General features: G+C 35.6%; 4 protein-coding genes across 5 annotated transcripts; 1 reads left to right on the top strand and 3 right to left on the bottom strand.

Moving 5' to 3' along the window:
* Positions 1-354: 354 nt before the first annotated feature.
* On the bottom strand, positions 355-2,550 carry LOC148167453 (elongation factor 1-alpha). The gene is made up of 3 exons (XM_088047282.1): positions 2,409-2,550; positions 1,222-1,985; positions 355-1,062 (listed from the first exon to the last, which is right to left on the bottom strand). Exons 2-3 carry the CDS (start codon positions 1,972-1,974, stop codon positions 427-429), a joined length of 1,389 nt encoding a protein of 462 aa, XP_087903408.1. The 5' UTR covers positions 1,975-1,985; positions 2,409-2,550; the 3' UTR covers positions 355-426.
* A 1,888-nt stretch (positions 2,551-4,438) lies between these two features.
* sstn (stepping stone) lies at positions 4,439-8,197 on the bottom strand. Its single transcript, XM_088047721.1, has 9 exons — positions 7,996-8,197; positions 7,791-7,945; positions 7,336-7,563; positions 6,876-7,285; positions 6,337-6,828; positions 6,145-6,283; positions 5,917-6,095; positions 5,403-5,864; positions 4,439-5,223 (listed from the first exon to the last, which is right to left on the bottom strand). Exons 1-9 carry the CDS (start codon positions 7,997-7,999, stop codon positions 5,031-5,033), a joined length of 2,262 nt encoding a protein of 753 aa, XP_087903847.1. The 5' UTR covers positions 8,000-8,197; the 3' UTR covers positions 4,439-5,030.
* Positions 8,198-8,248: 51 nt separating this feature from the next.
* Positions 8,249-9,765, top strand: LOC148167451 (integrator complex subunit 12-like). Its single transcript, XM_088047722.1, has 4 exons — positions 8,249-8,644; positions 8,718-8,850; positions 8,899-9,085; positions 9,166-9,765. Exons 1-4 carry the CDS (start codon positions 8,349-8,351, stop codon positions 9,357-9,359), a joined length of 810 nt encoding a protein of 269 aa, XP_087903848.1. The 5' UTR covers positions 8,249-8,348; the 3' UTR covers positions 9,360-9,765.
* A 173-nt stretch (positions 9,766-9,938) lies between these two features.
* Positions 9,939-15,150, bottom strand: LOC148167450 (uncharacterized). Of its 2 annotated transcripts, none has more exons than XM_088047688.1 (7): positions 14,745-15,150; positions 13,631-14,607; positions 12,557-13,024; positions 12,371-12,507; positions 12,042-12,324; positions 11,839-11,989; positions 9,939-11,789 (listed from the first exon to the last, which is right to left on the bottom strand). In XM_088047688.1, exons 1-7 carry the CDS (start codon positions 14,914-14,916, stop codon positions 10,936-10,938), a joined length of 3,042 nt encoding a protein of 1,013 aa, XP_087903814.1. In that variant the 5' UTR covers positions 14,917-15,150; the 3' UTR covers positions 9,939-10,935. The 2 variants fall into 2 exon arrangements, with proteins under 2 accessions (XP_087903814.1, XP_087903815.1); XM_088047689.1 differs by having other exon boundaries at positions 13,631-14,604.
* Between the last annotated feature and the right edge of the window lie 403 nt (positions 15,151-15,553).

Here is a 15,553-nt window from a genome sequence, read left to right as displayed (position 1 = left end):
GCGACCCTGTAAATTTAAAAATTGTCCCTCCACTTGTTGATTGGCATCCAAACTTGTAAAATCGCTTTTGATGTTAACATTTTTCAGAAATTTCTTCTGAGCTATTTTATTTACATGATTTCGTTGCATTAGTGATTACATAACCATAACCACACCTCGTCTTTTTAGATTCGAAATTTTTCAAATTGGAGTTGTCAAGTATCAAGGCCCAAATAAATAATCTTGAACTTAAAACAAAAACCCCAAAATAACAATAAAACTCAAATATACGAAATTATTTATTATTAGTAAGTAATAAACATGGAAAGTCAAACTGAGGAGTTATTCTATATAATCACAAGTTACAAAATAAAATATCTTTAAAACTCCAAATTTATTGTTGATAAATTGAACATATAAAATGAATTAAGGGGAGTCATATTTAAATCATTTCTTCTTGGCGGCTTTTTCTGCAGCCTTTGTAACTTTACCAGCACCAGCATCCTTAAAGCAGACGCTCTTGATGACTCCTACGGCAACAGTTTGCCTCATATCACGTACAGCGAAACGTCCCAAAGGTGGGAATTCCTGGAATGACTCGACGCACATGGGTTTGGATGGGACCAAGTTGACGATAGCAGCATCTCCTGATTTGATAGCCTTTGGATTTTCTTCAGTGGTCTTACCAGAACGACGATCAACTTTTTCTTTGATTTCAGCGAATTTGCAAGCGATATGAGCGGTGTGACAATCAAGGACAGGGGTGTAGCCGTTGGAAATCTGACCGGGGTGATTCAAAACGATGACTTGTGCCATGAAGTCGGAGGCGCCTTTGGGTGGGTTGTTCTTTGAGTCACCAGCGACGTAACCACGACGCAATTCTTTGACGGAGACGTTCTTGACGTTGAAACCGACATTGTCGCCGGGTACGGCCTCCTGGAGAGCTTCGTGATGCATTTCGACGGATTTTACTTCAGTGGTGATGTTGGCCGGGGCGAAAACAACTACCATACCGGGTTTCAAGACACCAGTTTCCACTCTGCCGACGGGTACTGTTCCAATACCACCGATCTTGTAAACATCCTGTAAAAGAACAAAATATTAATGTTGATCACATTTTCTTGATCTAAACGAATCAATAATTTGAGTCAGCAAAGATTAAGCCTTAAAACATTCATGATTGATCATGTGAGTTTTGAAACATCATTTTTGAAATGGTCTTAGTGATGGTAAGTAACTAACCTGAAGTGGAAGACGCAGAGGTTTCTCAGTGGGACGAGATGGAGGAAGAATGGCGTCAAGAGCTTCAATCAAGCATTTACCATCAGCTTTGCCTTCTTTGCGTTCAACAGCCCATCCCTTGAACCAGGGCATTTTGGTGGAGGCTTCCAACATGTTATCTCCGTGCCATCCAGAGATGGGAACGAAAGCTACAGCAGCGGGGTTGTAACCAATCTTCTTGATGTATGAAGAAACTTCTTTCTTGATTTCTTCAAAACGATTTTCGCTGTACGGTGGTTCAGTGGAATCCATCTTGTTAACGCCAACAATGAGTTGTTTTACTCCCAAAGTGAAAGCGAGAAGAGCGTGTTCACGTGTTTGTCCGTTTTTGGAGATACCGGCTTCGAATTCACCGGTACCGGCAGCAACGATCAATACGGCACAATCAGCTTGAGAGGTTCCTGTGATCATGTTCTTGATGAAATCTCTGTGGCCAGGAGCATCGATGATCGTCACGTAGTATTTTGCTGTTTCGAATTTCCATAGAGCAATATCGATGGTGATACCACGTTCACGTTCGGCCTTCAATTTGTCCAAAACCCAGGCATATTTGAAGGAACCTTTGCCCATTTCCTGGGCTTCCTTCTCGAATTTTTCGATGGTACGCTTGTCGATACCACCACATTTGTAGATCAAATGGCCAGTGGTAGTAGATTTACCAGAATCTACGTGACCGATTACGACGATGTTAATATGAGTCTTTTCTTTACCCATTTTGCTCTAACCTGAAACGGAACCCACCATTAGCGATCACGTGGCGGAATTTCACAAAAATTTTAATCATGAACTTGAAAAAGCCGCTTCCGAAAGATTAATCATGCAAATTATCACACATGTTGCAATGTGAACCAACAGGTTGATTCCATCACCATGACTCGTTAAATTTTCCACGAAGATACATCATTTCACGCCATGAAATCGTTAAAAAGCGACAATTTCTACCTATTGATGCATAAAATAATAACGCCAACGATGGAAAATGGTTAAATACACAGTAAAAACGTTAAACTTGGATTTCAGCATATGGCGGACATGACCGGAATGCATCTTGTACACGTGGTGATTGTCTGTTTTTCGGTGAAAAACGAGGAAAATCCAACAAAATACGCAAAACTAACGTTATAGTAATATAAGAAAAGTGTACTTACGGTTTGGAATGAAATAAATGCAACTGTTAACAAAATACCTAAATAATAGGAACACAAAATTTATAACTTAACGAAGCGGCAACCACACCGGACGACGTGCAAGTCAAAAAGGAAGAGACCAGCAAGTTGCGCTCTTTTCTTTCCCCCACCTCCAGGTCATTGCTATGACGTAGCGGAAGTACTACGAAGATCAAAGTACCGTTTTAAATGAACGCGCCATTATTAAAATTCCGAAATTGTAGTAAAATGCTGTTTATTATGTTTTGCTCCATCAAAATTAGGTTAATTAAACGTTTTAATACCCAAATTAATCCAAAACTGCAGGCATAGTCAATAAAAGATCTTGGAATGACTAATATCAAGTTAACATTAGTCATAATATAATGTTACTGAATATTTCACATATCAGATGAATGAAAAAGTATCATGGAATAATAGAATGTTACGAAACCATATCACATATTAAATATTTATTTTATTTTAATGCGCCATTTATTTTAATTAGATAATTTCTGTTTTAGGGCTGGATATTTGAAGTTTTAATGACCAATTAGCATTCAAATAATCCCACACTAAGAAAAAACAACAAAAATGAACAATCGAATAATTTTTTAACGATTCAGCATTTTTATTGGTTTGCGTGGTCATGATAAAGTTTTCTTATCGACAAATTTATTACTACAATTTTCACATGTGGTTCTGTAAATTCTTAATAAGTCAATAATTCACGTCATGTTAACGACCCTCAAGAATTTTATCAATTTTACAGTACGTTTTTTTCAACTAGAACGTGTTTTCAAAAATTATTTCTACCGTAGTCAAGTTCCAATTGTCCTCGAATCGAATTACAAAAAGAGTTTTAAAAGTTAGTTGTAGTAAATTCTATAATGGATGAGAAGGGTGGAAAATACAATTTTTTTTCATAAATTGAAACAACATTCAACAATTGACTCAGATCAATTTTTTTTGTTGCTCATATTTGTTTCGTTTTGAACTATTGTAAGATTTTTATTCCCTTAAAGTCTCGAAGCTAAAATATTTTTAACTTCTGTGGATTTTATGATATTTTTGTAATCATTCTAGAATACACAAATTTCAATTTGATTCTCTTATTTCATCTAATCCTTGTGGGAAAAACCCTATTAATTTCATTTTCCTCAAACGCCGACTTTATTCTCAAAACAATTTGATCCAGTTCGGGAAAGGAATGCTAAAAATTGTGTTTGATAACGTTGTCATTGTGGATGATTGGATAAGTTACATAACATAACATGAGAAAATAAGAGGTATTCATTTCAGTTAAAATAAATCTTTTCGGAACAATGAATGTTGACGATGACCGTTTGACGAAAGACATTTGAAAGTTTAAATAATCGTTAAAGAAAATTGTAAAAGCAGAGATCATGTATAAAACTACCATAAAACACTTATTAATGGTTATGTGTAATTTAGCTATAATTAAACTAGAAAAATTCTATTGTTACGCTATCGAAAATCAAATTCTCATTTTTATTGCGAAACAATTAGTCACGTTGTTCAATCAAGATTTATTTCATGTCATTAACATTATAAGCAACAACATTAAAATAATTAGACTACGATTATTTGTTTGATTTTATGTTTAGCGGAGAAATAGAGACTCAGTCTTGGAAACGCTTTTATTCCTTTTGGCAGTTGTATAACACATACCCAAAAATAATTGAAAAATTAAATCCATTTAAGCTAGAAATACTTATATTTTTATTGCTTTGTTTAGTGTGTTTTAATGTTTAGTCTTTGTCTCGAGGTTTGGCAACACAATATACACCAAATATATATTTATATTTATATTAAAATAGTAATTAATTCAAAAATGTGATTTATGGACTTGATCCACTTCAGTTCATAATCCCTCATATAAACATATTTTCCATACAGTCCGACTCGACACATTTTTTGTAGAATTTCCGGCTTTGCACGCCCAGCATAAAAAACATGTTAGACGCGCTTTTTTGACGGACGTGGAAGATTTAAAAAATAAACACAATAAATAAATAAAATAAAAATGTATTTATTAAAACATTGAAAGTACAAGATAAAAGGCCAAGTGTAGTTTCATACAGCGGACTCAAATAACTACACCTGGTTAAAATTAAATTTAAACGTTCACTTTGTTTTATTGCATAAATTTTAAACGACGCGTGTAGAGTCCACCTGGAAATGAAACTTGAAAGATTTAAGGTACAAAACTTTGGTTCCTACGAAAACCAAATATTGCCGAGTGTGATCTTATCTACAAAATACCAAATTAACTTAATAGTAACAATAGTACAAAAAAATGCTTGGAGCATACATCCTAAATTATTCATTGTGATAGTATACTGCAGTGTTTCATTTTTTGAGAATTGAGATCAATAAATAGTATTATTTAGTATCAAATTGAATAAAATATTGATTTACAGTATGATATGTAATTTAAAGGCACGTTTCATGTCATATGAACACGATAATCACTGAAGTATAAAAGGCACAAAACATTTTATCACTCTTAACACATTCGTAACTTAAATTTACAAAATAAGGTATATAAATTGTATATCAAATATTATTGCAAAATGAAGTCTTTTATTTTCCTGTCACAACTTAGACCAGCGTCGCTGTGGATTTACCTTTTGAAGTACCACTTCCACTGTTGTCAATTTGAAGTTTATGATTTTGATACCAAGCGTTCATTTCATCTGAAAATCGTTCAGCAACATTGGCGTTTGATATCTGACTAAGGTCGAAACTTGAATTTAATGAACTGGAATTATCCATTCGTGCCGGACTCAACGGCCTAAAAAATCAAAACATTTAAAACGCAAATAAGCAAGAAACACAAAGAGACAAACACCAAAAGCGGTTACGTGCAAAGTATTGTATGGAAAAGTGAACCAGAACCAGTTAGAAAAGAACTAATGTGCATGTTTTCTGTTGGATAAGCATGTAAAGTTCTGCTAACAGGAATTCACTTACGATCCAGGACTGAAATTGTGATTTTTTATCGACTGCTGCATGTTGGCTTTCTCAAACGTCTCATTTAAGTTCTTTTGAAAAGCTGGATTCGGCGGTAATGATTTTCTAACATCGTCTGATTTCACCGGTGATTTTTTGAACTTCGTTGAATATTTATAGCAATCTGCCATTTCAAACGGTTTGGTTTCTTCATGGTACGGCTTGAAATGACCAGCTTGCACCACCGTGCAGTTTTTAGGAATATTATTATTAAATAATTCTATATTTGTTTCAGGTATCCTCGGGGACGGATTTGATTCAGCGGGTATTTCTAGAGGAGGCTTCGGTGCCTGTGAAGGCGGTACTTGAGGTGGCGTTAAAATATACTTTTCTTCTGGTGATAAAACAGAAGGTAACGCCGATTGAGATCTCGAAACAACTGAATGGGTTGGAGACACCGGGCCGTCCAGAAACGTTTCTCGCCTGTTTAACAAATTTATTTTAGTTACTACACTTTACTAGGGTAAAATCGTACCATTCTTTTTGTTTCTGTTTGCGAACGGCTTGAGCAGCTTCATTAATACTACGAGTATCACTTTCACATGACGAATTATCGTCGCTCTGCCAAACACTGTCGATTGTTTGACCCCCGACACTGCCCAAGGATTGGGTTCTCACCAGCTGTCTGTTATCCTGAGTTCGTCTGTTTATGACCTGCACAAAAAAATTACGAACGTGTGATTGAAAGTGGTAATTATAATACCTGAGGCGACTTCACTGTTGCTGTTCTTACACGATCTACATGCATGGGGACACTCGCCAGAGTTGCCGACTTGTTAGCAACAGACGGAGATATCCGTTTGTGCAACCTCTTATTTTTCCTTCGATCTAAACTCCCAAATCTGTTAAAAAACATTATTAGTACACAAATTTCTTGGTCTTTTTCGAAACTTACCGTTTATCTCGATGCCAAGTGGACTCAACAGGGCTGGATTGACACCAAATCATCTCTCCAGTCTCGGACCGTTTCCAGCATCCTCCCAAACCTAACGTCATGTGTTCGTACTGTTGATGAGGTTGAATTTGATGGGGATTACTTGCACGGAAGTTCTGTTCACTTTCAGCATGAAGCCTGTAAGTTTGGCCGTGCTCAAGAGTTTGCGCGTAATACATTTTTGGAGTATTAATATTCGGACTAGACTGTCTATGTTGAGCGCGAGGGTTGGATAACTGATTTGTCGGACTGTTGTGGTGATTCCTAACTTGCATTTGGTTGCTCATAGGGTAGTTATAGAGATTCGCTGGTCGCATTACGGGTTGATATGTTTGATTTTGAGTTTGGTGTGGATAATGGGAGTTAACAGTCAAGTGAGGTTGTGCGTATTGAGCGTGTGAGTTATAATGTGGAGTATTATAAGCAGGAATGTGATTGGATAAGTTTTCTCTCCTGAAAAAATTTAATTAGCATTATTTTTTACGTTTTGACCAACATACCGTTCGAGATAATTCGTGTAATCGTTGATACTCAAAGCGTAAAGACCTCGAGCTAAACTTTCCTGGCGCCGAGAATACGGAGGCTCCACATACGAGTTACTGACATTCTTGTACGGAATTCGAGAGTTCGAAAGCATGTATCGTTGTTCAACTTCCAAATCATTAGACTCACATTTACTAGACCTCATACTGTGCCGCAAATCGGATTTTCCAAACGGTTCATTCATACTCGTCCCTAATGAGATGTTATCTTCTTGTTCTGTGGGCCTTGGCTTTTTCTTCTGCTTATGCAACTGCTCTGAATGTTGCTGTTGCTGCGCTTTTTCCTTCAAAGTGGATAATTTTTCCTGTAGCGCGGTAAATTGTATTTTGTTTTTCTGATACTCAGACATGTGTTGACGTCGTAGTGTCTAAAAAAAATCATATAACGATGGAATTACAAACGAGAATGACTTTTTACTTTACTAATATTTTGTTCATTTGCAAGACCCAGAGCAGCTTCAGCCAGTTGAGCGTGTAGTTGAATCTGGAGTTCTAAGTGAGTCACCGATTCGTCTTTGTTGTTTGTGTTTTTTATTAGATTTTCTGATAACTGATAGGCTGTCTTGACGCGTCTTCGGATTGTCGGACATGTTTCCCCAGGCTCCAAAGGCATCTCTTGAGGGATGATCCCCGTCAGATCTGCTTCCTGAATAAAAGAGAGTTGGGGTCATTGTAACTAAATTAAGATTTTAAAAATTGAAAGTTTTAGAAGAGATAACACAATTTCAGCTGTATAATCAAAACATGAAATTTGGAGCAGCATTGACAGTTAAAGAGTGTTGACATATTCATGTGATTGCAATTTTATCACAAATTATTGAGATAGTTGAGATAAGAAGTAATCTTTTTGTAGAAATCTCGGTACGCAAATACCTGAAGGCATATTTCTTTCAATTCTTGGTTGCATTTGGCCAATGACTCCTCAATAGTTTTTTTGCGTTCTTGTAACACGGCAAGTCGTGTAATATTTGGATTTTCAGTAGCACCCATTTTCACTGATTTATTATATTCTGCATTGACACCATCGTCTAAAACCAAAAGTTAAATAGCCACGGACAACAGACTGATAAACACTTACCCATTGTAACAAAATCATCTAAAAACACAAACCAGCTGTGCCATCATCGATCATTAATTAAACAAAAATCATAAATTACATCTTCTTTGAATTTTAACGATTTTAAAGACCACTAATTCACTGGTTTTCACTCAAAATATCACCAAAGTGTCGACGAACACAAATGCTTTACTTCAAACCACAACCCACAACATTAGGCAAATCGTACACACAAAAAGAAAACGGAATCTGGGGGATATTGGTATTCCTGAGTGAAACGTCATAAATGTCATCAGTGTCATTTAGCTGTCATTTGCAGTCAGTTGGTGATTTGTATTAGTGGGGTGCAGTTTGATTTCTTCGTTTAAATTAAAATGTTTTTAAGCGATTTAGATCCTCAATTTATTAAATCGCTAAATTACCTGTATACTAGTGAGAATTTAGCAAAAGGTGAAGCGGTTCCTTTACAATTTTATTTGGAAGAGGCTATAAAAAATAAGGTAGGGGTTACAAAAGACCTCTCAGGTGTTGTAGCAACGTCTTTTAAACAACGAAGAGTTGCAGAATTTAAGCCTTTTATCAACACGCTGGAAGAGAGTAATGGTTCTAGTTCTGATAAGGAACTTGAGCTGGATTTGCTCAAAGAAGATTTGATGTGCATTGTATGCAAGTAGGTCCATTTCTTAATTATAAACAGTTAGTTAATGAAACTTGTGAGAACAACATGCTAAATTAACTTTCAGTGGTATGGACGTGGGGGCCCGAAATCGCCTACTAGAATGTTCAGACTGCCACATGTTGTACCATCAGGAGTGCCATAAACCAATAGTCACAAATCAGGATTCATTTGACACTTGGGTTTGTCAAAACTGCAAGGTAAATTAATGAGTCTTAAAGATGTACCTAACCAGAATAATCCCACAGGACGCGAATAAGAAATTAAAACTTAGCACAGCTTCTCCAGTTTCAACTTCTTCTCACAGCAAAGTATCATCCTCTTCTTCTTCGTCGTCGTCGTCCTCCTCTTCATCGTCGTCAAAGTCGGCTTCATCCCATCGCCACTCAAGCACCTCTTTGAAATCAGGGACTTCTGACTCTAAAAGTGACAAATGTAAGTTGGATTTTTTTTTAATTTTTTATAGTAGCCGGTATTCTAAAAATAAATTGTGTGGTTTTCTTTCTTTTTTCTAGATTCGAAAACCAACACATCTAGTTCAAGTAAAACATCATCGTCAAGTACATCAAAACCTTCCACTTCTAGTTCAAGTACCCGCACTAATGTTACTCCAAATATTAATATCATTAGTGCCGATAAACGTATTCAGATCATGAAAAAGAAGGCCGCTAAGTTGCAGGAAAAGCGCTTAACACGCTTGACCCGCTAAAATCAGAATTGATTTTTTGATTACAAAAGTTTCTCGTTTGTTTAATTCATTGTGCGATTGTTTCGTTTTTAATCATTTTCAAGCTTTTTCAGTGTTTCATTTCAAGCATCTTCCAGGCTTTAGTTTGCAAAGGACGAGGCTAATTAAGTAGTTTTTAAATATAATTTCTGGACCAGGATATTTGGGTCGTTAAAAAGAGAAGCAGAATTCTAAAAATTCTGTATGTTCACTAGTCTTCTGCCACCACGTGAAGACCTCGACATAAAATGGTCTTGTAATATCGAGATGTGTAAAATATAAACGGATGAGAAGGAAACAAAAAGTTGAAATATCCTTCACAAAACGTTTGTAGACATGTTAAAAGTGACAATTTTATGTTTGTTTGCATTAAAACTTAAAAAATCAAGTCGAGTTTTATTGAATTTTACTCAAACATTTGAAAAAAAATAGATAAAAATATGCGGAAATAAAAAACCTAGGACAGATTGAAAAGTCCGTCCGAGGTTTTGGTACCCAGGTGACAAATCGTTTGTTTCAAAAGGACGGAGAATGGAGTTGGGACATGATAATACACATACGTTTCTAATTGACAGGAAATCTTTATTCATATAAACAATACTGTATGGAATGTAACAATGCGAAGCAAAGATTCAACTTACAAATGGTAGAATTATGCCACAACCTTCATGAAAACGAAAGTAGATTTGTGTTGAAAAAAATGTAGGCGCCGTGTGAATTTGAATATAAAGTTAAGCCTGTCTACAATCAAAAATTATCACATCATAAAATACAAGACACCTTTCGTAGTTAAAATGTTCTGCCTTGAACTCATCACTAATTTGAAGGAACTTTTAATAAATTTCAATTTAAAATAATAAATAATGAATAAAATTAAAAGGTGTCACTAATAATTAAATAAAATAAATTAATTAGGTATAAGTATGACTGAATGATATCGAGATTTACATAAATCTCGCAATTAGTTTTAAATCTAACACACAAAAAATAGATTCTTTTTTAGGGATAGAAATTAATCTAACTTTTACTGTGATATGAAAAAATATTAGTTAATACTAAAAACTTCTCTAACATTGTTATATATATTTTAATGTACAGCAACGCTTAAAGGTTCCGACTAAGTAAAAATCTGTACATATTTTCTCTACCTGTACAATATATACAAAAGAGCATAAATTACGTTTGTAAATTCATATAAATAAAATTCACGATAAATGGCAAAAATAAAATTGGTAAACGAGATCGAAAATTTATACAATACGCAAGAAAAATTGTTACAAATCCCGATAAAATAAATTGGTAATAAAGCAGCAAAAGAAACAATGAGATTCCTACAACGAAGATGGTTGAATTGCAATTTTGCACAATATATAAAATATAATAAAATACATAATCCGATACAATTCATTGTCCATTTTTTTAGAATTCGTCTTTATCTATAGCTGGATGTCAAGTATTCATCCGAGTTATCGCCAATAAAAAATATTTACAATATGTACACTTCATGAATGAACACTTGGATATATTTCAAAGACAGTTTATACTTGTTAGGTTACTGTTATATGTGTGGATCACACTTATTCATATCTTTCAAAATATCACCGAGAACATCAGTTGACTGTGATAATCTTGGACGTTTTATAATTTTCTGTGGTTTTTTCTCTTGTTTATGTTTTAAATTAGGTGATGCTGAGTTGTTATCAGTTGAAAGCAACCTTTGGTTTGGAGGATTCGACGCCTCGTTTGTACCGATGGTCACAGAATTAGTTTTTTGTACACTACTAGTTAACGAAGTACTTGATATTGTGCTACTTGTACTACTATTCTTGTTATTCCATTCGCTTTTGCTCTCGTTATTATTTCTTTTCGACTCCGAGTGTTCTCGATCCTTGTGATGCGAACTACTCTTATGTCTGCTTTTATGATCATTACTTTTATATTTACTTTTATGATAATGATGACTGCGTGATTTATCGTCGGAACTTTTTTCTTTTGATTTCTCTTTGTCTTTATGGTAATGGTGATGATGGCGATCTTTATCTCGATCATGTTTTTTATCTTTGTGTTCGTGCCTCTCTTTATCCGTTCGCGATTTGCGACTGTGTTTATCGTGATCTTTGTTGCGTTTCTCTTTGTTTTCGTCTCGAATTTTATCTTTGGAACGACTTTTATCCTTACTACTAAAACTTTTGTATTTGTGCTCATTTGATATTTTATCTTTTTCCACTAATACTTGTTTTTCAAAATCTAATTTCTGTTTAATTTTTAACACGTTTTTCACATGGTTGTTTTTTGATGATTCGTGTTTGTCACACAAATCTGTCCTTACCACAACTTTATTATTGACTTCGTTTTCATCGACATTTTTGGTTTCGCATGTTGGATAATACTGTTGCAGTCGGACATGCCACGCTAAAAAACAATAGACAATAAACTCGTTTTTTAAGATTGTTTTTATTACCTATGCTAGTAACTGCGGTGACTGTCCGGAACTGGTGTATGATATTTCTCGGCAAAAAGTATATGTCGTTATCATACAAATTCACTCTTGCGTACTCTATACCTTCTCTTCGTAACTGATTGAGTTTCGCATCCTCAATCCAAGTCACACACTATATAAAAATTATACTTCAAAATCAACCAAACAAAAAAACAGGCGTTTACCTGAGAAATCGGTGGCTCGTGCAGATCCAGCTGCAGTTTTTCAGCTAAAACATCGAAGTACTTTGCCGAGAATGCCACAACATCCTTCGTAATTCGGTTGTTTGGTCCTTCATTCTGCCCTCCGTGTATTGCCTTTAGGATACCCACAGCTGCAGTCGTTTTTCTATCCAAGCCAGCACCAACATGATCAGCATGTGCTTTGGTTCTGTCTTCAAAAAGATGCTCTCTAGCTTCCGACATTCTAGGTAAGTACTGTAGATTTTTAAGTTCGTTTATGCCAGTTCTGAAACAATTAATTAATTGATTGTAATTACAAGTACGGTACTAACCGCTTTCGCTTCAGTGGGGTTCGTGAGTCTGCGGTTGGTACCAATTGTTCTCCTGGTCTGCACCAAACTATAGGCCCGTCGTTGGACTCAGTGCGTTTCATGCCTTTACAAATGGACAGGCGTCCCCATGGCATCGTCTAGAAAACCGTTTATAATCCTTGGTTTATACAAATTTGAAGTACTTACCAACTTTAAAAAATAATTCGCTTCTAACATATCAAGTAAATCCGGAAAATATCCTCCAACTTCTTCATGCGCCGTACCAACTATACTAATTTGATGCAAGGGTCCATATCGTACAGTTCCACTCTCGTAATGTTTTATCACATTCTTATTATATTCAGTGAAAGTTGTAGTTTCTATATCAGAACTCTTATTTAAAAGGCCATTTTTTACCGTCAGATTCGGGTATTTGTCGGCCATATATTGTAGTATGTCAGGAAGATAAGTAGCGGATCCATGGATAACAGCAATTACGAAAGTCGCATGACCTTCGGAATTTTCTTTAAAAGCTAAGGTAAAAAATTCCTCAGTCAACTCTATTTGTTCTTCAGGACGTAACTGTTTGAGTTCGTCATCGTACATTCGGAGGATTTTCGCGCCACCGTTTGAATGCGTTTCAATATGGTAAAATCGGCGGTACTTCAAATTTGTCTGGAAAAACAAAGAGAGTAATGTAGAAATCGTTAAAAACTGCCACCATTATTCCGTCGGGGAAATAATGTTGGTTTTTGGTCTTTTTTCTATAACATTACTTGATCTTTAGAAAATGACTAACTTCGTGGTTCAAACATGTTTTTTGTATCGAGTGGGTAATAAAACATGTTAGAAAACAACTTTTATAATAAGACAATGGAATGTAAAAACACATGAAAATTTTAATTTATTTTGATACTGATGCAGGTACTCCTGTACAAGTATTGTTGCATGTTACTAACAAAAAGCCACGAGAACTATAACAATGAAGTTGATAAACTATTTTAGAAATTTCAGTTTTCATGACTTCACGCGGCTTTTTACACCTGTTATGTAAAACAAACATCAATTCCCCTTTTTGTTTGTAGTTGCGTAAATCAATCAGGTGATTGTCGTCTCAGCCTTTTTGTGGAAATATAAGCGATTAATCAAAATCGAATGACGTGTAATCTTTTGAATCAATTTTTATTATGAGCTAGAATCGTACGCGTACCGTTTTTCTTTGTATTCAATGCTATAGTAACAATTCAGTACTGCCGCTAAACGAATTGTAATAAAACTTACGTCTGAAGGAGGGTGGCTGTAATTCCCGTTGGTCATTAGCCTGGGATTGGAGGCGGATTCCCGGTGCGACCTTGTTTGTGTCCCAACAGATTTCTTCCTGGACGAACTGCTCTTTCTCTTGTCGTGCCTCTTGGTGCTATCGTGACGTTTGGATTTACTTTTTTCTTCTTTATATGCGCCTTTTGTGGGGGTACTTGTTGATTCGACCTTTCCAAAATCCAGTCTTCTAAATTTCACATTGAAATGATCTGCGTCGGCAGAAAATGCTCTCTTAGCATTTCTTGTAGGAACAATGGCGGTTTCTACTGATCTTGTTCTACCATTTCGTGGAGCACGATTAGGTGAGCGAGTACTTGAACAAGGTAACTCAGAATTCTTTAGGAAGTCGTTCTTTATATTGATATTAGTCTGTTCAATGGCTGTTAACAAGTCAAATCCCTTCTTTTCTTCAAGGATATTGAAATCCAACTCTGACTCTTCTTTTGGACTCTTTGGTAAGTTATTGCTGCCATTTATAAAATTGAAGTCATTTAATATATCAATATCATTATTATTAACATTTGAATTAATCTGAAGGCCACTGTTTTTTGAAGTTTCCTGATTTAGAGAACCGTTATTAGTGTCTATGGAAATATTCACAGCACCAATATTGCAACTTTGATCACAGCCATTTTCAGAAACTGATTTAAAATCTTCACCGTCAACACAATTCAGGTTAACTTCAGACACTTGGTAATGATCAATGCATGTATCTTTTTCTTCATCACAATCTGTTAAAACATCAGACGTTAGATTAACCTCTTGGTCTTTCATGTCGTCTTCAAAAGGATCCTCCACCTTCACTTCATCACTGGATCTTCTACTATTCACTGTATCACTGTCACTAGCTCTATCACTGGAAGTTTGGTAGCTGCTATCCACATCCGTTTTGATTTGATCTACCCCATTCGTTACAGGACTGTTTTCAGGCGAAACTGCTGAAACAAACAAAAATTTGTAACTCCAGAGACACGAAAATTGGGAGTCATTCCCAATTATGAGGGCGTTGGAAAACAAAAAAAAAACACGATTTCGTCAGTGTTTTGATTGAAATAAATACTGAAAGACAACTTACTTGTTTCTTGTCCGTAGTGGTTAAAAATTTCCGACATTTTGCAAGAACATTTCTGGGGGCTTCCGTCACGGAATTTGCAACAAGAAATACAATCGTCACTTTGTGCAATCGCCCCCTTAGTCAAAAATCTGTTATTTTCATCATCACCAGAAGATTCGTCATTCGACGCCATGATTGTAAAAGCCCGGGTTCAGTGTTTATTTACAAACTTTTCATTACACAAGATTAAGAAACAGTCACATAATTACAGCGTACACTAAAACCACAACACAATTTAATTATTTTCAAAAACTCAACGATGATTACTTTTAAAATTCGTACAAAAAACGTGTAAAACTACAAAATGTCCACGCTTGCCGCCATGCTTCTCCCAACCAGAGCAGGCATAATACGCTATTCACTTTTCCTATCAATGTTTGTCTCTCTTACACACCAGTGGCGCAACCATCCCCTCCCACTCAAGCCACAAAATTTTAGCCAAAATAAAATTCGTTCAATATCCAAAAAACACTCTTAAACTTGAATACGCGAACGGACTCGAAAATAATTCATACAACACCACTCAATCGTCATAAATCCTCGAGTAAATACTTAAAAATATATGTTTGATACGCCACTGCTTGAGTGTCGCATTTTTTTTTGTTGTGTCGTAATTTTGAATTTATTGAGACGCCCCTTGATTGACCAAATTTTTCAAATTCGAAGCTTCAAATCGACTTCAGTGGCATTTTTTTCTTATGAATTAAACAGTATTTTTCATAAAAATGGAATTCATGCCTTGAGTCACGTAGACCCTTTGTGGCGGGAGA

The sequence above is a fragment of the Gnatocerus cornutus genome, chromosome 10 (assembly GCF_029298725.1).
Source record: "Gnatocerus cornutus isolate USDA-ARS CGAHR chromosome 10, icGnaCorn1.1, whole genome shotgun sequence".
NCBI classification, from domain to species: Eukaryota; Metazoa; Arthropoda; class Insecta; order Coleoptera; family Tenebrionidae; genus Gnatocerus; species Gnatocerus cornutus.
This window is presented reverse-complemented; position numbering and strand designations above follow the sequence as displayed.